This window comes from Phacochoerus africanus, chromosome 5 (genome assembly GCF_016906955.1).
Source record: "Phacochoerus africanus isolate WHEZ1 chromosome 5, ROS_Pafr_v1, whole genome shotgun sequence".
In the NCBI taxonomy this organism is placed as follows: Eukaryota; Metazoa; Chordata; class Mammalia; order Artiodactyla; family Suidae; genus Phacochoerus; species Phacochoerus africanus.
In genome coordinates, this window is record NC_062548.1 from 114,659,128 (window position 1) to 114,682,665 (window position 23,538).

A 23,538-nucleotide genomic window follows, 5' to 3' on the forward strand; every position below is an offset into this window, starting at 1 on the left:
ATTACCTTGCTACCTACATATTTGACTTTAAAAAAAAAAAAAAAAAAAACCTCGAAATCATACTGTATGCACCCCTGACACACAGGCCACAAAATGACCTTGGACACAGCTTTGGAGACTACTTACTATACCTTCTGTCCTGCAATAACAACACGATCCCCCAACTTCAGGCCAAGTGACGTCAGCATCGCCTTGCTGGTAACCCGATCATAATTCGGAAGCAAGGGCTTTGAGAGACCGCATGACAGAGGCACCGCATCCAGCAGCATCTGCTTGATTTCTTTGGCAGTTGCCGCAGCATCAGCCATTTCTAAGGGCATTTCAACTGGGTCTGGAACAACATCTGCAGGGATCTGTCCTTTGTCGTTCTACAAATAAAGAGAAGAAAAACTTCAATTCACGTCGGCTTAGAGCTCTACACAGTCATACAAGAACATTTTTGGAAAAAAAAAATAAGTTAGATTCATCTGTCATTCGTTGATTCAAAAATATTTGCTAAATATCTACTACCTGCCAGACACATTCTAAGTGCTAAAGACACACAGTGAGAAAAACAAAAAGCCTTGACCTCGAAAAGCACACAGCCTCGTGAGAGAGGCAGACTATAATTACACACAAAACCTATGATACATGAAAGGGTAAAAAAGTGGCAAAAGGAGCAAGGCAGGGAAGAAGAGGGAACATGGGGACAGAGGTGGCTATTCATGCACAGGGGCCAGGGAAGGCCTCACTGCTAAGAGGCAGTGGGACAGAGGCCCGGGAGAGGAAGGAACACCGTACAGTTGGCTGGTGGGGAACTCGGTCCAGGCTCGGGGAAGTTAGTGGACAGCATGCCTGGCCTCACGCTTGCAGAAGGCAAGTTGGGAGACAGAAGTCACAGGACTGGCTGGCTTCCCCACCCCAGACCCCAGACTCTCCACCACCCCACAGCTGCCAACCCACTGGATGGGGCTCTGAGACCTCCACCCATCCTGCCCACTCATGGAGTGACTCAGACTCAGGAACAGAACCTATAGTTTCAATACTTCTAACACGTGGGCTGGGATTTATCCTGTAGTGGGAAAAAAAAAAGGTCAGTCACACGCCCACTGATTGCATGGTATTCATATAAGCAAAATCCTAGCATATAAATCATCTCATTTGGTTTTCACATCAAGAAAAAGCTTGTGGATAAAACAGATGAAAATCCTTGCCTGTTAAAGAGTTTATATTGTAGCAGGAGAGACCAGCTAAAGGGGTAAAATATCACTGCCAAATAGCATTGAGAACTTTGTCTAGATACTCATGTTGCAACAGAAGAAAGGGTGGGGCAAAAATGTAATTGTAATGTATACATGTAAGGATAACCTGACCCCCTTGCTGTACAGTGGGGAAAAAAAAATTATATAAAAAAAAGGTACTACAGTAGAGTAAAAAGGAAAACAACCAAATAAAAGAAAATATTTGCAAAATATATATATATATATATATCACTGCCATTTCCAGTTTGCCAATAGGAGAATGAAGCGAGGACTGAGGGACTCGCTCAACGTCATCTCCACAGTCGCTGCAGAAATGACCCTGCCGTCCATGTCCTGGGACCCCCGGACTCTCATGTGCTGCCCTTCCCTCAAACAAGCTCTCTTTCTTCTATGTTCCTAACCAAAAACTTAATCCAGACTGTAATCTTCTCTTAATAAGATGAATCAAGATCCTTTTGCTCAGAAATCTTTTCCCCTTTTCTTTTGCTCTGATAATTATCCTTAAGTGATCTATATGCATAAAAGAATGGGGCTTTTGTACTTAGTTTGCAAGTGCCTCACATTTTTTGTTTTAAAATTCAAGTCTGGGAGTTCCTGTTGTGGCTCAGTGGTTAACGAATCTGACTAGGAACCATGAGGTTGCAGGTTCGATCCCTGGCCTTGCTCAGTGGGTTAAGGATCCGGCGTTGCCGTGAGCTGTGGTGTAGGTCGAAGACTTGGCTCCAATCCCACGTTGCTGTGGCTCTGGTGTAAGCCAGTGGCTACAGCTCTGATTCAACCCCTAGCCTGGGAACCTCCATATGCCATGGGAGCGGCCCAAGAAATGACAAAAAAAAAAAAAATTCAAGTCAGTTTGGTCCTAAGAAAAAATATGGCAGGATTAGTAGATGCAAACTATTACACTGAGAATGGATAAGCAATGAGGTCCTACTATACATAGCACAGGGAACTATATCCAATTACTTGTAACAGAACATAATAGAATGTAATATGAGAAAAAGAATATATATATAACTGGGTCACTTTGCTGTACAGCAGAAATTGACAGGACATTGTAAATCAATTATAATTTAAAATTTTTTGAATTAAAAATGCAGGCATTCAGTCATATGATACTTAGTAATAAACTCTCCTACAAGTTAAAGACAAAAAAAAATATGGCAGGAAGACACACAATCAAATTTCTGGGATGATGATAAACTATTCTGATGCCAGATTTCACAGAAAAATATAAAATATAATGAAAATATCTGTAGCACTAATACATACTCTTGAAAAGGGGGGGGGAGCTTCTTTTTAAATCAACAAACCTGCTCTGATAAGTGGTAAGCTATATTAACAGTAAATAAATTTTTCACTTATGATTTTTGTTAAGTCCTCACCTTTCTAGAATAAGTCACACTATTAATCCCTATACAAAATTTAGCAACTAAAACTTTTGTTTAAAAAATACTAAATAATAAAAAGTAACAATGATGTCATGTTAATATAAGAAGACTTATTCACGATTAAAGAATTTCACTTTCTTCGAAAGTGTTAAGCTGTTAGTGTTTGTTCCAATGTCTGCTGCCGACCCACGTTAACCACTTTTTTTTTTTTAAGTATTAACCTCCAAAACTTGGCCATCTCGTCATTGTTTTGGACCTGAATTGGTAATTTACCTCAGTGACATACCGAGCTGCATCCTACTGGATTCAAAATATTCTCTCCACTCATGGGGTTTTGTCAACAGCGGTACTAGCAAAAACAAACCCAGATCACCTTCACACTCCGGCCAAACTGAATTATCATTTTCTAGCCTTTGTGCCTAATCTCTCTGCCTAACATCCTGTCCCAGCTCCCTCCCGTACCTGATTAATTTTACCTGTGTTTAAGTTCTCAATCTCACCTTTGCCAGGACGCCTTCCCAAGGCTTTGCTGGACATCCCTCCCATGTGACCCCCTTCCTGTCCCCCATCCTAATACTCTGAACTGAACACAGCACAATCAAGTTGACTGCTTTCTTGTCCATCATCTAAACTATATTCTCTTTCTTTTTTTTTTTTCTTGCTTTTTAGGGCCGCACCTGTGGCATGTGAAGTTTCCCAGGCTAGGGGTTGAATCAGAGCTGCAGCTGCAGGCCTACACCACAGCCACAGCAATACTGGATCTTTGACCCACTGAGCAAAGCCAGGGATCAAACCCACATCCTCATAGATACTAGTATAGCTACCACTGAGCCACAACAGGTACTCCTATTTAATTATATTTTTATTGACCAGTTACATCTACTTTTAAAGAAATATTTTGTTTTTGGTTTTGGTTTTTTGGAGGGGCCACACCTGCAGCACATGGAGGTTCCCAGGCTGGGGGTCTAATCAGAGCTACAGCTGCCAGCCTACACCAGAGCCACAGCAACGCCAGATCCTTAACCCACTGAGAGAGGCCAGGGATTGAACCTGGGTTCTCATGGATATTAGTCAGGTTTGATAACTGCTTAGCCATAAAGGGAACTCCAGCCTCCAAACTATGTTGTGTCTGAGGACAGAGATTGATTTATTGTTGTATTCTCCCAGTGCCCAATAAACAATAAGGCATGAAGGAAGGAAGGAGGGAGGTGGGGAGGGAGGAAAAGAGGGGTTAATTAAACAATGAATGGAGTTAAACAGGAAGAAGAGTGGTGAAGTAGAGGGGAGAGAAAACAAGAAAGCAGGGAGGGGGAAGGAAAAGGGGAAGGGAAACGGCTTTTTCTAACAGGGCGCAGCCCTGCCCCTTCGAGGGAAGGCACAGACCTAACGAAGCATCCCTGCCAGAACGAGTCACGGTTATCAAGGTAACAGAAAGGGACACTGAGAGCGACTTTTGTGAAGACAAGAAAATACCAAAGGATTCAAAGACTAGGAAACCTAATCCTCTGTGTTAACTTTGTCAATGTGTGACATTACCATTAAAAGGTAATTTTTTCCGTTAAATTGATTTTAAAGGTTTACTCCATCCTTAAACATGAGTTTCTACATTGTCTAAAATAAAGCTTACCTCCAAAAGAATTTAAAACTGATACAGAAATATAACTTTAATACATGCATTTTTATTTAACAGCTAAGGATTTATAAATATACCAAAAGCCTAAATGAAAGATACTTTTAAACTCAAAGGTGACACTTAAAGAGCTGAATGAAAGTAAGTTCTGTAGAGCTTATCAATATAAAAGGACTGAAATTCACTGCTATGCCTTAAATTTATTTGAGATAAAACTTTATCATTACTACTCTTTGCATGAAGCACAAAAAAACGAATTATTTGCTCATGTACCAATGCTACAACAAGATCCAGATTCAACTCTTTTCCTGGGAGATAATGTTAGATGTTTTAATTCTTTTAATGTTTTTCACTTTTAATTTAACCTCTTACCCTAAATGCAGGATTTGCTCCATGCTCCAATAAGCATTTCACAGTACCCGCACACAAGTTATATGCAGCAATATGCAGAGCTGTTCCAAAATTAAAGTCACTGCAAGTGGCATCCACATCTGCAATTAAACATTGCAAGTGTCATTAATAAAAATTTTAAGTCAAGTTATTATAATGTAAAAAGAGACGAGCTGGGTTTATTTGGGGGGGGCGGGGCGGTTACTAGTCATTTGTGAGACTTAAACCAACTCACTAGAAAGACTATCCTCACAGTAGAACAAAATCATTATATTAGGATCTGGTCAGCTAATTCTTTTCTTAGTACAATAAAATTTCACTATCAAATGGACTGATATTACCATGAATTTTCCAACCATCACAAACTAAACTATATTAGAAGCAATTAATGGCAGCAATTCACATTTGCAAAAGTCACCATCTTAAACCTCTCATTAAACCTGCTGCATATTTGCCATGACAGCTATAATGTAATAGGGCTTAGGTCAGGGACTAGCAAACTGTGGCCTATGGCCAAATTCAACCCATTGTCTGTTTTTGTAAATAAAACTGTTTTCTTAGAACACAGCCACACACATTCATTCACATACTCTCTGTGGCTACTTTCGTGCCACAACTGTCAAGTAATTGCAACAGAGACCACGTGGTCCACAAAACCTGAAATATTTACTCTCTGCCTCTTTACAGAAAAAAACAGTAGGTAAAAACAATGGAGAATTCTCAAACCAGGAATAAGTTAAAGAGTAATTAAACATACACTACATGCTTACCTATTGTATTCATTCACAATACTTTCTTCAACAAATAATTTTGGACTTCACAATACGAATGGACTCTTGAAATTCTAAGGATATTTTAATATTTTCAACAAATCGTCATGATGCTATATACACAGACACAGGAAATCCTCCAGATTTAGGAATCCCACATTGAATGTTTTCTACAACAAGGGTTTAATTAATATACCTCTGGTTCTGCTAATCCTACCTTAATCAAAAGACAGCTCCAACACCCCTCATGACCTATCGACAACTGCAAGCAAACCAAGACATGCTCAGGACAAACTCCCTTGAGGTATTAAAGACACTGCACCACCAAGAGAGGCTTTCTTCCTAACTTCTTCTACAAAGTGCAAAAGTAAAAAGGTAAAGAGGAAATGGACTCGTATACGAAACAGAGGTTAGAAACAAGCATTCCAGGAAATTCATCTCCTGAATCTCTAAAATACATCTTCTACGAATGCAGAAAACATTGCAAACAGCCTTTAACTTGAAGTAATACTACTGCACCTGCCCTCATTTTTTTCTCAAAAGAAAACTGCCCTACTGGGAGGACGCAGAGAGAAAGTTAACATACTAGGACTGTGATCTAGACATTATGATGTTCAATTTTAGGACAGCATCATCAAGATAGGAAGAAAAAAATGAAAACTTATCCTTTACTGGCATCACAGAATTTCAGAACTGAATGCCACATAAAATAAATATTCTTTATGATTTCAATGCTTAGTTCTGAAGGTTTTATCGCTCTATTTCTGGCTACCCAAATAAGACAAAAGAATTTTACACAGATTCAATTACAGTTCATAAAATCCATGTTATACTGGGAAATTTGCAGAGATATAAAAACCCAAAGAACATTTCATTTTTTATCCCTTTGTACTAAGTCTTCTGTGAAAGGATAGTAATTAATCTTCAATAAAGAAAATTTAAACTGTTTTTGAAAAATAAAGTGGGGTTGGAGATCACAGGGAACAAGATTGATTAGGAGTAAAAATTTCTTTGAATTATAATTTTTATGCCATAAAGTGTTCAATTAATAACATCTACTGGCGATCTTCTAGTACTTGCCTTTTGGTTTAGATGTCTTCAAAATCACTCTTATAAGCTCGGGGACATCAAAATAAGCAGCATAATGCAAAGCATTCATATTTGTCCAGCGACTTCGCAAACTAACATCTGCTCCCAGATCAATAAGCTGAGTTGCGAATTTTACAGCAGTATCGACATCACCTAGAGAAGGTTTTCTAGATTATTTTTCTTCAGTACAAATTTTAAGTTCCAATGGATGGTCATCTACTACCTCATTTAAAAAGCTGATGCAAACAGAATGCTGAATATACACTCATACCTCAAAAAGGTTACTGAACAAGGAATTTATTCTAAGAAAATAATCATACTCAGGGATATAAATTAACGCTTAGCCATAGAGATGATCATCACAGCACTTTTTATTATGAATAACATTCTCAAACAACCCTCAAGTACAATAATAAGACACTGGTTAAATAAATTATGAGACATTCACATAAGAGAATACTATAGAACCACGAAAAACAGCGCGCTAAGACCAGCGCTACTCAGATTGTGCTCTGTGGGCCACTGCCGGTCCTAAACTGTAATTTCTACCTTTTACAACTCTGTTCTTTTTCCCTACACAATCTTTTCTTCTGAATATATTAACTGGAATATAATTTTATGCTTTTGAAAAACATTTTGGCTTGTATTTTGTGTCTTTATTTCACTTTTCTATTATAAACCCATTTTTATTTAATTTTATAAAAGTATCTATCCATGATGGATCGCAGAAGAAAAAAAAAAAAGAGTCCTCCACCACCAATAGTTTACTTTATCAGAAATAGGGAGAGATGTTCACAATATACAGCTGAGTAAGACAAGCATAAAAACAGTAAAGCACAGGAGAATACCCATTTGGGGGATTATGCACATACGTATGAAGAAACAGACCTTACACCTAAAGACTGGGGTCTGTAGGGATTGGGAAGCCTAGAAAACAGAGCATGGATTGTAAAACCTTGCTGTAAACTCTCAGGAAGATTCTAGGTGTTACCGATTACTCTCACCTCGCAAGCGGGCAGGCATAAAGCCTGTGCCAGGAAAGGTGGGAGGTATCAGAAGACTATAAGGACCCCCTTGAGAAAAGGGAACAGGGTGTGTGGAGGACGTAACTGAATTCTCACCTATTCAGGGAATATTATTATCATCAGCTAGGTGCCCTCCCAGAGACGCTGGTTGACATAAACACAGCTTATACAAGCACAAGTATAGATGCCTGAAGCCATCAACAGATTCACCATATACGTACCAATACCATGAGCTCCAGATTTGCAAGTATAATGTAAAAGAGTCATATCTGTCAACCCATCTCTGTCATTCACATTGCAACCTCTCTTAAGAATCTGAGGAAACCAAGAAAGATATAATTACAGCACGAAGCCTACTGATTTCAGACCAAGTGAGTCTATCTTATCTGAATTAGTTCTCCATAAAACGAGTAGACAGAACTAGCTTCTCTTAAAGATAAATTTTAAACCTGTATCCAACAACAATAATGAAAACCAAACTTGTCACCAGACTGAAGGAAATTCTTCAAGAATATTCCAAAGTAATCTGGCACCGAAAATATGTTCCTTAACATCTCAAAGGACAAGCAAATTTCCTAAGGGGAGAAATGATATTTGAAAAAAAAAAAAAACCCATAATCCTCTCTTCTTACAACTTGACAGCATACTGGTCAAGGAACCCAGCATTATTCTTTAATCCCTCTTTCAAAAGCCACATATTTTTAAATTGTATTTAAGCCTAGATCTTTACCAAGCCACCCAAACGGTACAGATAAACATGACAGTAATCAGAACCCCTCACAAAAGTATTTTTTAAAGTTTACAAAATTAATTTGTACAAATAAAGGAAATTTGAAAGACGCCTGCTCCCACCAAGAGTCAAAATGCCAGAACTCAAGGTGCAAGGAATTGAGGAGCATAAGGGGTGATGGAAAGAATGTACTAAGTCACTGCTCCATGAAAAACGTGGAAATACAAAGAACAAACATCAGAATCTTGAAAGTTTCCCCTTTATCACCACCTTTTCATTCAGATGGGGGGGATATATATATATATACACATATAAAATTAACAATCCTAACAATACAAAACTTAAAATATAAGAATTCCTTACCTCATTTCCAATAACGTCAATGTTTTGCTGAACCTGAGGAACCCATTGTCTTAAAATGGCAAATAATTCGGATACAGAAGTCTTGGGATCAAAGAGAATTTCCTGGCATGATGTATCATTAGGATCAAAGAAAGAAAACTCTGTTTGAAATAAAAAAAGATGTTGAGTTAAACTTATTTAAAATTCCCAAATAAGTATGTTAAAAATAATAAATAATAAGACCAGGGCTCAAAGGTCACAACTATTTTTATATGCTTGAAAAAGCAGGTTTACCTTAAGCAAATCTCAGAACCAAAGTCAGAATCACCAAAAAGTATGAGACATTCCTGAGCTGCCATGACAATGAGATTTCCATGCAAGATACTATATCTTCACACAAATGAAACAAAAATCTGAGCATGCTGATCTTTAAGCCTGAACTTTCCACTAACTTTCTTTCTTTCTTTCTTTCTTTTTTTTTTTTTTTTTGGTCTTTTTGCCATTTCTTGGGCCGATCCCATGGCATATGGAGGTTCCCAGGCTAGGGATCTAATCAGAGCTGTAGCCACTGGCCTACACCAGAGCCACAGCAACGCGGGATCCGAGCCATGTCTGCAACCTACACCACAGCTCACTGGATCCTTAACCCACTGAGCAAGGCCAGGGATTGAACCTGCAACTTCATGGTTCCTAGTCGGATTCGTTAACCACTGAGCCACGACGGGAGCTCCTCCACTAACTTTTTCTAAAGCACAGAAAACTAACTTGTCACATTTTCACCTCTCAAAACATAAATATATCATGAACAGCAGATTCACATCCATGACTAAAACATACATAATAGAAAGAAATATGCCAACACATCAACAGTGTACTAGAATAGTATGTAATGAAAATATCTTTTTACTTCTCTGTGTTTTCCTAATTTTCTACAATAAGTAGGCGTTACTCTCCACCCATTGAAGGAGGCTGAGGGGAGCTGCTGTGTACCTGCAAGAAGGAAGCAATATCTGGCAAGGCAGAAATAAAGCCTCAGGACAAAGTGACTGGGTTACTTTGGAAAATGTATTAGTAAAAACATGCAAGACTAGATAAAATTAAACATGAGTTTAAAATATCTTAAAACATCCTCAGATTCAGAGAAAACAGATCCCCCTATGGCTAGAGAAAAAAAGGAAATCAGATTCTACTATCTCGAACAATCTAAAAGAAGGTAGGGAATCTAAAAAACCAGCAGCAGCATCTACAGAAGAACAGCATTAGAGAAGCAGCAGTTGCTGGATAATTACAATTTATCAAACAAGTACTCACAGATACCTTACCTGGCAGGTGTTTATTATCATTTTGCAGATGAGGAAACCAAAGCTCAGACTACAAAATACTTGCTCAAAGCCACAGCTAGTAAGTGGCAAATTTGGGGTAGAAAACCAGGTCTGCTCAAAGGCCTACCCCTTCTTTCCTCGGCTACACTCCTCCCTAAGAGAATTCACTACTGAGTGCAGATTTTAACAGCACACATGAGTAGCAGGCTTCATGTGGGGTTTTTAATTTTATTCTTTGAATTTTTATCTATTTTCCAAAATTATACCATGTACACACAACTCTTACTTTTAGAATCAGAATATCTGACAGAAGACAGGAGAAGCACAAAACCAAGGGCATGTATAAATGTAGAGGAGTTCCTCAGTAGAGAATCAGAAAGACTAAAACTAGAAGGAAAACCATACAGAATCTGAAGACAACAAAATGGTCCTCTATGTACAGAAGAGTCAAAAAAGAACAGGTACCCAGCACAGACACTGACTTCTTGAACATAGATTTGGGCGTGTTTCTTACATAAAGCAGTCGACTGGATTTTTTTTTTTTTTCCGGTCTATTGATTCACTCATTCAATACATATTTATGGGTCAGTTACTTTTTTAAGTATTGGGCATTTCTAGTAGAGGAATTTCTAAATATATGTCTAAACAGACTCTTATGCATGTGTCTACAGGTGACTTTCATAAGAATGCTTATCCCAGGATTGATTATAATAGCAAAATAAAGGGGAAACTGAAATATCTACAGAAGAATGGATGGAATGTGGTATATCCATAGAATGGACTCAGTGAAATAGTGAATTAGGTGTCTACGTCATGAATTGATAAGAACGGGTCTCAAAAAATATATTGATCAAAAAAATAAGCTGAAGAATAATATACAACATCTATCATTTATATAAGATTACAAATACACAAAACAATACTATATCTTATTTATGGGTGCTCATATTTGTAATAAATGTATAGTTAAACGATCTGGAATATTCACACTAAATATAAGATGTGGTTGCCTCTGGGGAACAAAGGGAATGGAATCAGAAAAGCAAACAGAGGGAATTTCAACTTAAGATTTTAATTCTCATAATTAAAAAAAGAATCTAAAGGAAATAAGACGATATAATAGTATTTATTCTTTCTGATGGTGGATATGTGTGACATGTATGTCTGCTATCACTGTATTTTTTGCATTTTTTTAATGATTTCCTATTTTAAAAAAATAGAATACAATGAAAAAAGAACATGGTAATGACAAAAGCACCAATAAATCTGTATGGCTTATTTAAAGAAAACTGAAGGGGGAGTGACTTAAATGGAAAGAGATACATTGTGTTCCTGGATTAGAAGATAAAATATTTAAAGCTGTCAATTTTCCCAAGAACAATTATTTAAAATAATTCCAGTTCTAATCAATCAAAATGTCATTTGTGGTAGGCAAAATTATTCCACTGTTCATCTGTACCAGAGCTTCTCAAACATTAATGCAACGAGGAATCAGCTAGGGATCTTGTTGGGATGTAGTTTCTGATCCAGCAAATCTCAAGTGCGGCTGAGGACTGCATTCTAACAAGCTCTCAGAGATGCCAATGCTACTAGATTAAGGGCCATGCTTTTAGAAGCAAAGATCTAGAAAGTAAATGTATGAGAAGTAAGCAAGAACATTTTAACTAAGAAGAATAATGACTGGAGTGGGGGTTGGGGGAACACTAGCCCAATAAATACTAAAGCGTAAAATACTGCTTTAGTAATTACACATGGAGGAAATGGAAAATAATAGACTATTCATTTAAATACTAATGATAATATGTTACAGCATTTAATGTGTGCCAGGAACTGTTCCATGCACTTTACATATATTACCTAACTTAATACTCGTAATAACCATATGAGGTAGGTACAATTATTGTTCTCATTCTATTAAAGGAGAAACAAAGGGATAGAGAAAAGATATAATTTGCCCAAGATCACACACTGGTAAGTAGATGAGTCAGGATTAAAACCAGACTGACCTATAATCTTAACCTCTATGCTATACTATGGCAAGTCTAACTACATCCAAATTTTAAGCCTCCATGCAGGAAAAAAAAGTTTTAATCAAAAAAAAAAAAATGGGTGGGGGTAGATGGGGAGGATGCCCCACTTCAAATCAAGATAGAGTAACAGAAATCATATTTGTTCTTCTATTTGAAACAAGAAAGGGAGAGAGAGAGACAGAAAGAAAGAAAGAAAGAAAGAGAAAAAGGAGGAAAGAAAGGAGTGGAAAAGGAAAGAAAAAGGAAAGAGATGAAATGAGGTTTGCAAGACACTGGGCACCAGGCAATGAAAGACAGCAATCCATAAGAGACAGGTTACAAACAAATGGGTCTTACAAGTGTTCTCAGGCTCCTGCCTTGGAACTTTCTACATTTCAGCACAGAGAGAGGGAAACCAAGAAAAAGCCCATCAGACTCACTGGGTTGAGGGGACAAAGCTGAGAGCCCAAGGAAATAGGGCAGCTAGAGTTCACAACACAGTGTGTCAGAGAGGAGAGCAATGCAAAGCAAGAGAACCCCAAAGATCTGTGGAGAGTGCCCCTTGAGTATGTAACATATGCTTGTGATGAAAAACCTACAGTAAGGGAAGAACCGTCCAAAACGACTGGAGGGATTAGTGTCCACTGACACACATAGGGCCTAGAACAGCGCCTATTCCCACCAAAAAGACTGGAAAAAAATTCACCAGGCTTTGGGTAGAGTACTCAATAATGAGGAATAATTAGCCCCAGATTAGCACTGCTCCAGAATCACCTAACAAATCATAAAAACAAGATCTGAAAGGGTCAGACTAATTCCAAGACCTCAACTGAATCCCAGAACAAAGCTCAAGACTATTTACAGGAATAGAAAAATATCCAGCACCCAACAGATAAAATTCATAATGTCTGGCATCCAATCAAAGATTACTAGGCATGTGAAGGGAAAACATGACCCATCATTAGGGGAATAATCAATCAAAACAGACCTAGAGTTTACACAAATATTACAACTAACAGAAAAGGATATTAAAACAGCCATTACAACTGTATTCCAAAAGCTCACAGTTTAGCAGAAACATCAATAATATTAAAAAGACCCAAATCATACTTTAAAGATGAAACCTACACCTGAGATGAAAACTATACTGGATGAGATCATCAGCCGTTAGACACCACAGAAGAAAAGGTTAATGAACCTGACAACATAGCAACAGCAACTACCCACAATGAAACACAGAGAGGAAAATAATTTTTTCTGGCTGCACCCATGGTATGTGGAAGTTCCTGGGCCAGGGATCAAACCAAACCCATGCTACAGCAGCAACCCGAGCTGCTGCAGTGACAATGCTGGATCCTCAACACACTGCCCCACAGAAGAACTCTGAAAAGAATTTTTTAATGTGAAAAAAGCCATCAGTGAGCTGTGGGAAAACGTCAAGAGGTCTAATATTTGTGTAATCAGAGTATCTGAAAAGGGAGGAGAGGGAGAGAAGATATTTGAAGAAATGATGATTACCCAAACAATGAAAACTGAAACCCACAGACCCAAGAAGCTTAACAGATCCCAAGCCTCAAGGACACAAAGAAAATTATACCAGTGCACATCACAGTAAAATTACTCAAAACCAATGATAAACAGAAAATCTTAAAAGAAGCTGCAGTTTCTTTTAAAACATTACAGGGGGGAGAAGACATTACATACAGAGAAACAAAAATGACAGATTTCTCATCAAAAACAATGCAAGAGGGAACATGGAGCAACATCTTTGAGCACTGAAAGAAAAAAAAAATCAACCTAGAATTCTGTATCTAACAAACATATTTTTCAAAAGAGATGACATAAAGATGTTTTCAGACATATAAAAGCTGAAAAGATTCTCACCAAAGATCTGCACTACAAGAAATGTTAAAGAAAGCCCTTCAGGGAGAAGGAAAATGCTATCAAACGAAAATCTGGTCTTCACAAAAGAATGAATAACATTAGAAGTGGTAACTACATGGGTAAATAAGATTTATTATTATTATTACTTAAACCTCTTTAAGAGATAACTTCACCGTTTATGCAAATATAACAATGCAGATTTCCCACTGTGACACAATGGGATTGGCAATGGCATCTCAAGAGCGCTGGGACACAGGTTCTATCCCTGGCCCGGCACAACGAGTTAAGGATCCAGTGTTGCTGCAGTTGCAGCATAGGCTGCAACTGTGACTCAAATCTGATATCTGGCCTGGGAACTCCATATGCTGCTGGGCAGCCAAAAAAGAAAAAAAATAATAACAATGCATTTGGGGGGAGGTGTTAATACATGTAATGCATGTTCTGTGTCAGTGGACTCTGACAGTATTTAAAGCAAAAGACTCCAAAAATCTTTGCATAGTCTTGCAGGGTAACAACCTTGACGGCCAGCACTGAGCAGCACGTCCGGCTCTGGTTTGTGTGGGTTGGTTTCTTTTTCTTTGTTTCTTGGTTTTAATCTCAGTCTCAGTCTCACTTTCAATGGCTCCCATTACACTTAGGATAAAATGCACATTCTTTGACGAGGCCTCAAGGATCCTGCCTGGTCTGGCCCTGCCTTCCTCTCCGCCTTCAACGTCATCTCCTGCCATCCTGCCCTTCAGCCACTTTGCTTCTCAGCCACAAGAGCCTTCCATTATCTCCTCAGATACACCAAAGTTGGTCCCCAACTCTGGGCCTTTGACTTCCCGTTTTTTTCTGCCTGGAACACGTCTCTCCAGGTTGACCAGATTCTCCAGATGACCGGCCCATCTCAAACAGCCGCTGTGCTCCATTATCCTCCGTCAGAGCACCCTGTTTCTTTTCTCCACAGAATTCATTATAATCTTAATACTTAGGTTTTGTTTATTCATGTGTTTCCTTAATGTCTGTTTTCCCTACTAGAATTACGGTCTTGGTTACCGTGCGATTCCCCCAAATCTGGGACAGTACCTAGTACCTATCAGGCCCTCAAAAAAATACTTACTCAAGACAAACAACTCTGGAGTTCACTTTTTAAACAACGAGAATGAAAAGGGTCTAAAAACCTGACAATGAGGGACTGGTGAAGGAACCAGAAGTAGACAACCTAAAAAAGTACACACTGATTTCAAACATAACAATTATCTTCAAATATCTGAAGACTAGCATGTAAAAAAGTATTTGTTCCATATATCAAACCAGCTGGCCGAAGTTTCAAGGAGACATACTTTGAGTCCATATACAAAAACAATTTTATCACAACTATAATTTTTAACAATGAAATGGACTATTGAAGATATCCAAGTGGCTGAATGGTAATCTGTCAGAGATCCTAAAAACAGAATTTCTATACTGGGAAATGAGCAGGGAAAGTTGAACTATAGGTCCACGCAGATTCTAAAAATCTATACATCTAAGAATACAGGCAATGTTTAATATCAGTTATACGAATGGATCAATATTCGTTATCATTTTCATTCAATGTATGCAACAAACGCTGACGGACCAACTAATATCAACACATGACTACATGAGCCCAATGAGACAAACAAAAACAAAATATGATTGCTACCCCGTCCCAAGAGCTATAGTCTGGAAAAGGAAATAAGATAATTATGACTCAGGACAGAGCAAGGTAAGTGCCATAAGCAAGGTACAAAGCACTTTTCACTGTTTCTCCCACATAATTGATTTTGTTTTATCGGAAAATAAATGCAGTCAGTTTTTGTAAAAGCTGCAAAAAACTCCCAGGACTAGGCACAGGTATTACGTAATACATTTGATGACTGCAAGGCAAGCAGCTAGAGTCTGAACACATAAAAACAGCATACTTGGAGACGAGTAGTTACGAGAATGGATATGACTAAAAGGACAAATTCACAATCCCAATCATTTTACATTCGCCAACATTTAAAACTTGCATTATCTCTCTCTCCAAAGACAATGTGAAATGGTGACCCGATATTTTACTTCAAAAACTCTTAACCAAACTAGAAATACAACAAATCTATCAAATTTATCTCCTGGTTTTCCTTTATTCCTTTACCAACTATCTTACAAAACTTGGTCCTGAGGAAATAAGTCTAAATAGATTAAAAACCAGAATAGCCCTAAACTTACATTTTACAATGATATTTAAATGAGCCAATTTAAATATGAATCGATTTCACTCCATATTCCAGGGAAAGAGCTCAACCTCTCTGCCTAAAGTAAATGGCTTTTTAAATTTTGTTTTACTATACTTTGTGTACACACTGATAATTACAATGGGAGACAAATGAGACAGGATCCAAATTAGGCTTGCTTGTGTATTAAAACACATCACTTGTCATTACACTGCCACCCAAGTTTGGGCCATTTCAGCAGTGATTATTTGGTTGGTTAATTAGAATCCTAGCATTTCAGAGACAGCAGGGCCTTTCGAGATGGCTAGCTCACACTGCTTTGATGTCTTTTTTTTTTTTTTTTTTCAGTACATGGCTTTTTAAGCGAGTCAGCGCATTTAACCAAAATAAATACATCAATAGCAGAAGAATGCTAGATGTCTAAGCACCACTGCATTCTAAAAATAAGATCCTCTGAATCCACCATGGTGCTTAAAATGAACACTTTCACATAATAAAAGTGCTGACAGTCGAAATAAAGCATTTGGCTTAAAAGGCAGAAAGAGCAATAAGCAACTGTATTCCTGAAAAAGGAAAACTTTAGCAATTTTACAAAAACCAAAACAAATGGTTTTATAAAAATTAAAAATATAAAAAGGTATAAGACAGAAGTCAAGTTACCAGTTCATAGAAAATAAACACAGCTACATAACCTACCACAGTCTGAAGGCATTGGTGCTGCAGAAATGGAAAAAATAACTGGTGTATCGGAACCTTGAAATAAAAATGGGTATCTTCCAATCAGAGAATTTCCTTCTAATGGAAAATCTGGAAGGTCCTCTATGGTCATCTTCTAGAAAGCCACCTTTAATGAGAGGGGGGGAAAATATATCTATTATATTAGTATGCAACTTAGAATGATTGCCTTCAATCAAAAAAAGCCTACATTAAAAAAAAAAAACTAACATATTGATATTTTGAACTTCAACCTTCAAGAATCTCTTTTAAAGAGGAAGGGGGAAAAAAACTTCCTTTAATCAGTCTTTGTTAGAAAGTACACATTGCTTCACACTGTTTCTCAGGGTCAGCAGCACATGTAATCTTTTTAGACAAAGCTCAGTAGTAATAAAAATATTATACAGTCCCCAATAATATGAGAAAACAATTAAAAATGCTGAGCTGGAGTTCCCGTCGTGGCGCAGTGGTTAACGAATCCGACTAGGAACCATGAGGTTGCGGGTTCGGTCCCTGCCCTTGCTCAGTGGGTTAAGGATCCAGCGTTGCCGTGAGCTGTGGTGTAGGTTGCAGACGCGGCTCGGATCCCGAGTTGCTGTGGCTCTGGCGTAGGCCGGTGGCTACAGCTCCGATTCGACCCCTAGCCTGGGAACCTCCATATGCCGAGGAGGCGGCCCAAGAAATAGCAACAACAACAAAAAAACAAAAAAACAAACAAAAAAATAAGACAAAAAGACAAAAAAAAATGCTGAGCTAACCCAAATGGGTGATGTTCCCTTTACTCACAGTAACAAATGAGGACATATCCCTGCAGATGGATCTCTAACTTCTAACAGGATCTGACAAAGGTTCTATCATCTATCACCCAATAGCTCATGTCATGTGCTCATCACATGAAAATAGTCTAGTTTAGAATGTTCTCATTATTTTCTACATCCCAGAACACTTTACTGATAGCAGATCACATCTCATATCATTCCTACGGATCTAAATCAATGAGCTCACTGACACTGTTCCACGTCTCAACAAGGTAGAGGATCTGTTCCATCTCTCCTAGCAGCAGACGGAAGGCCCATGCCTTCTAAACCACAGCACTTATCTTACCTTTTTTTTTTGTTTTTCCCAGAAAACATGAGCACTCAGAATAAAGTTACTCTAAATTATACGCAGCTATACACTAGCCCACATATCAGAAATGACACCAAAAGCAGAAAAGGTGTAAGTACAACTGAACGATGAAGCTAAAATCCTTCCGGTTTCTTTTGTACCAAATCTTTGAAGTGTGAAATATTATGAATCAATACATCTGTTTGAAATATAAGCAGAAATCTATATTATAAAACGAAATAAAAATGATTTTAGATTATTTCACTAGAAAGAATAGAATAAGTGAAGATGGTTATCTGAGAGCTCACCCGAGCAGAAAATGCCATGCTATTACTCAATGTGTGTTCTATTACACTTGGTTAACCAACTCTATATCCATCATCTTTAACCACCGCATTTACCTACCATCATCCCGCTGCTTCAAGGAAAGAGTCACCTCTCTAGCTAAGTGCTTTGTTCCCAACTAGATTCATATATTTTCTGAATACTAGTAGGAACTAGTAAAGAGTAAGATGATTTCTTTTTTCTCTTCAGGTACATGTTGACACAGACACATTATATTATATATTAAATAACTTAATCTAGTGTTACTGTGTTAAAGGCAGTCGAGGTTTCTTGGATGCTGAAATTACTTGCCACCCAATACTTTGAATCAGATTGACATTCCCCTTGTCACATATGAAAGATTGTTGTCATACAGTATGGTGAGCGTCCTCAGATACTAACAACTCCAAAAAGTAGCACATAACCACAAATACAGCCCTCCTTCAATACTAGAGCTTCTCAGTATTCAAAGCCGGTCAGGATTTCTACTTGTTGACAAGGCTCTACTTTACTTGGCAGTAAATTTAGGCAAAATATTCTATGCAGGGTATGAAGCATCCTTTAAAGTCAAGGAACAGAGATAAAGTTTAATAAATATTAATATGTATAAGACATTACACTATTCTAGATGTTTCAGAGAATACAAATATGAGTAACAGATGGTCGATGATTGTGAAGTAGCTTACAGTCAGTTAAGGTGAATAAAATAATAATAATAACTAAAAACGACAAAACAGTATGAGATATGTTCCATAACCTAAGTACAAGGAACATTTGCTAGAGAGCTCTTGAGAATCAGAAATGGTGCAGTGAGGAGTTCCCTGGTGGCTCAGAGGGTGAAGGATCCAGCATTGTCACTGCTGTGGCTCTGGCTACTGCTGTGGCATGAGTTTAATCCCTGGCCTGGGAACCTTCACATGCTGTGGGCACAGGCAAAAAAAAAAAGTGGTACATTGAAAAAGGCATCACCTAAGATAGGTCCTGAAAGATGAGCAGGCAGAAACAGAGGCAGCGATTTAGAAGTGGAGCCCATCAATGGTTTTTTAGGACTCGCCCCAGTAATGCCTTATATACCTGACCAAACACCAAGCCACTTAATTCCATGATCACTGGGAAACCACTGATTTTTTTTTTTTTAAAGCAGACTACACTGGGAGTTTCTGTCATGGCTCAGAGGTAACGAACCCAACTAGTATCTATGAGGATGCAGGTTTGATGCCTGGCCCTGCTCAGTGGGTTAAGGATCCAGGGTTGCCATGAGCTGTGGGGTAGGTCGCAAACACAGCTCGGATCCCGAGTTGCTGTGGCTGTGGCATGGGCCAGCAGCTACAGTTCTGATTCAACCCCTAGCCTGGGAACTTCCATATGCCATGGGTGTGGCACAAAAAAAAAAAAAAAACCACAAGATTACATTCACACTTTGGGACTCAGTCATGTTTTTTTATACTCTTAACTTTGTAGCAAAATGATTAGGTGGTTATCTATCTGAGTTGGTTAGTTGGTTAGGAGGAAGCCACCTTTCAAAACCTCCCTTCAAAGAGTGGGGTTTCTCATTCAAAAATATTTTTTAAAATGGTCTTCAGAGTATACCTTTCATTTCCTTGTAGACTGGTGAATTCTTAAAAATAGGAACTGCATCTTACACAACTATCACTTGCCACAGGAGCTAGATTAGTGTCTTACACATATTTAGTAAATATTCAAATCCTAGATTCAAGGTGGAAAGATGATTCATTCAATAAGATGTAACAAATTTCATTTCACATGTTAGATATTTCAAGCCCATGGAAGCTACTATATTACCTCAACAATGTAGTGAACAGTCTTTGTATTTTCTTCTTCATGCATTTTCCCTAGTCCCATTGCCTTTTTTCCATGAAAAACCCAACATTCTACCTCTGTCTCACTTAAAACTATATACCTCTGCAAACTTTATATAGCTTTAGAATGAATACTTTCCTAAAAGCAATTTTTGGATCTAAAGGTTTGGGAAACTTGGTCAAACCTAGAGATGAGATGGATTGAGTACATACTTCTATTTCAAATCCTACTATGGTTAACTGGTGATAATGAATTATGTGAAGTCAGCCTAAGATTAAAAAAAAAAAAAAAAAGGCCCTAAATAACCAACAATAGATAATAGATGCAATAACAGGAATTAAAACCCTCAAATTTTGATTTACACAGGAATCCTATCACCCCAGCTCTAAGTAAATGCAACTTGTAACGTGACTCTAATATTTAATGGTTTTTCAGAGATTCCTAGTCAATGTCCTAACACAGAACAGTGGTAAGTGGATAGGCCCAGTAACTCCTTGAACTACTCATCTAACAGGAGAGCTAAGCTATGTCCACATGAGTTGGAAACAAGAGGCTCTTTCATTCAATTTCCTGGAGTATGGGTGTTTATTTTCATGAGATACTGGGAAGAAAAAAACAAAAACAAAAACAAAAACCCACCATAATCTAACCAAAATAAGCATTTTAAACATATCTCCAATAACCTATTTATTTGTTAGCTATATGAAATCTGTTCAACCACCAAGCAGGTATTTACAGTATTTGACAGTTAGCTCTAGGCCCTAGAGAGAATATAAGATACCTGTCCCAAGGAGTTAATTTAGTCATTCCACAATTACTTATCGCATATTCCTTACTAAGTCTTAGACTGGCGTAGCAAAAAGGACATGCCCTTGCCCTCAAGTAGACTACAGCCAAGATCAGGATTCCTACAAGAAAGCTGTAATTACTATACAAATGAAATAACTACTGGGTTCAAGGGGGCTAGTGGAGGTTTCCTGCAGGAATAATTTAAAGATGCAACGCCCAACCAGGTAGCTACTAGCCACATGTGGCTATTTAAATTAAATTCAACATTCAGTTCCTCCATTGCTCTAGCCCCATATAAGTGCTAAAAAGCCACATGTGGCTAGTGGCTACCATATTGGACACTGCAGAAAGAACCATCCCCTTATCAGAGAAAGTTCTATTGACCATAACTGAAGGTAAACAGCATGGCTCAAATTCCAGATGAGAAAACAATATACAAATGCCTGAAACAAGAAGCTTAGGCTAACAAACTAAGCAAGTCCATGGTAGCATACTTAATTATACATAATTAAGGGAACAGTAAGCCTCAAAGTAACCAGATGTTCACAGATTTACTCAGGGATAGAGTTAAGTTGATTCTATTACGTGGAGCTCACTAGATGAAAGATACTTCATAAATATAATTTTTCTAAAAGTCTTGCTGGTAGGACTGTTTCTGGTAAATCTGAAATATCTGAAATAAAATCCTATAAAGAACACACCATGTACCAAATCTTCTATAAAACAGAAATAAACATATTCATTCCATTTCAAGATTCAATCTTACAGCCCAGGTAGTCCATAGGAAACATTAAGTATTTTTTTTAAGAAGATAGAAATTATTTTAACTTTTATTATATTATTTTATTATAGTTGCTTTACAATGTTCTGTCAATTTCTGCTGTACAGCAAAGTGACCCAGTTATACGTATATACATTCTTTTGCTCATATTATCTTCCATCACGTTCTATCGCAAATAACTGGATATAGTTCCCTGTGCTATACAGCAGGACCTCATTGCTTATAGTTTGCATCTACTAACCCCAAACTCAACCAAATGCAATAGTTTGCATCCACTAACCCCAAACTCCCAGTTCATCCCACACTCTCTCCCTCCCCTTGGGCAACCACAAGTCTGTTCTCTATGTCCCTGAGTTTGGTGGAACGTTAAATATTTTTAAATGCACATTTATATTAGCAAAATAGGATGGAACCAGGATGTCTCTGCATCATAAAAATGCCAAAAGCTACACTTTTGCCAATTTCAATTCTATGCTTTCCCTCCATAGTTGCTACACGTCCTGCACCCCTGTGATCTTCTGCCATGTAGATGACTTTAAATTGTCCAGAAGATTGATAAATAACAAATGTCAATGTGAAAGTGAAGTATGATTATTTGGTGAATGTTTCCAAGAAGAAGGGTGTTTTTTTAACTGACACGTTTAAAAGGCACCAATTCATACTATGATATTGCTACAATGTGAACCCCAGTCTAGCTGGGAACACATGGCAGGCATTACCTTATGTACCTCTGATACATATCAAAACATTGTCTCGGAGTTTAAATCCAAATTGCCTACATAGTCTCTGGATTAATGAACAACCTGACATCTAATTCAAAAGAAAACTGACATTCTAAACCCATCAGTCTAACCCACGAATGAGGTCTAACCCGCGTCTCTTAACAGTCTCAGCCCAAGTGTTTTCCCCCAACTTCCCTTCCTGTGATTGAGAATTAAGGAATCTCGACGAAGCAAGACTGGAAGCAGAATCACTTGGCTTGGCTTTGAATCGCCACCGGCAAAAGGTACCTCAAACAGTTTAATCTACAAGGAGAGGCATGAAAGATGTGAAGAGGCCCCTTTCAGGAAAACTCCGGAAAGGGCCAGGGCCAGCACGCTGCCCATCACTGCGGACGCGAGGCTCTCCCAGGGCGCCGGGGCGGTCAAGGCTGAGGCGGCGGAGCTGGGGCCAGAACTCACTCCCGGGTGGGGTCCGCCCGCTCCCACACACCTGACAGCATCTCCTCCCTTAAACTAAACCCGAGATGAGGAACGGAAACCTGAAACCCACCTCCCCGGCTGTGGGCCGCGCCAACCCCAACCCCGCCCCCGCCCCAGGGAGGCCTTCAGGAGCCGGCGACACCTGCGCCCACTGCAGTCGACCCGTGGGGTCCCAGGGCCCCCGGCGCCTCCGCGCCGCCCTCCCCGAACTGCCAACCGCCCCTCCTCCGGCACCTGCGCCCCCGCCGGCCGGCCCGGAGCCCCGGCGCGCTCCCGTCCCACCTGCCTCCTCGGGTCCTCTCGGGGCGGCGGACGGGGAACGCAGGAGCGGGGAGAGAAGCCCAAGAGGCGCGCTCCGCGGCCCAGCGCCTGTCTCCGGTAGCCGGCCGCTGGGCCTCCCACGGCGCCGCTCCCCGACCTCGAATGGCCCCTCCCGCCTGCCGCCTCTGCGCCGCGCGCGCCAGAGCCGGGCCCCACGCGGGAACGGCGCGCGCGCGCGCGCAGTGCAGGCGCCCCGGCGGCACGCAGGCCCCGGCCCCGCGCACGCGCCGAGGAAGTCGGGGATGCGCGGGGAGCGCGCGTTGGCGCTCGCTGGCTCTTGCCGGCGCCCACCCAGCTGCTCCGCAGATCGAAAGTTAGGAATCTGGGCCTCGAGGTTAGGAAGATTTGGTGGGTTTCATGCGTTAACCTCGCGAGGAAAGGGTGCCCCTGCGATATTTTCACCGCAGCCCGAAGCAGGCTTTCAGCGGAACCCTGCC

The 23,538-nt window shown here is 39.3% G+C and overlaps 1 protein-coding gene across 3 annotated transcripts in view; it reads right to left on the minus strand.

The window, feature by feature from the left end:
• The window catches only part of CLIP4 (CAP-Gly domain containing linker protein family member 4), a 71,968-nt gene extending 48,728 nt beyond the window's left edge, over nucleotides 1–23,240 (minus strand). For 2 of the 3 annotated variants that reach the window (XM_047782350.1, XM_047782348.1), the window contains exons 1-7: nucleotides 23,063–23,240; nucleotides 16,739–16,886; nucleotides 8,627–8,766; nucleotides 7,755–7,848; nucleotides 6,500–6,661; nucleotides 4,632–4,750; nucleotides 132–368 (exon numbers count right to left, since the gene is read on the minus strand). In XM_047782350.1, coding sequence (XP_047638306.1) covers nucleotides 132–368; nucleotides 4,632–4,750; nucleotides 6,500–6,661; nucleotides 7,755–7,848; nucleotides 8,627–8,766; nucleotides 16,739–16,871 — 885 coding nt within the window. In that variant the 5' untranslated portion in view covers nucleotides 16,872–16,886; nucleotides 23,063–23,240. The remainder of the gene's footprint in view (nucleotides 1–131; nucleotides 369–4,631; nucleotides 4,751–6,499; nucleotides 6,662–7,754; nucleotides 7,849–8,626; nucleotides 8,767–16,738; nucleotides 16,887–23,062) is intronic. The other variant, XM_047782349.1, reaches the window with a different exon arrangement.
• Nucleotides 23,241–23,538: the final 298 nt, after the last annotated feature.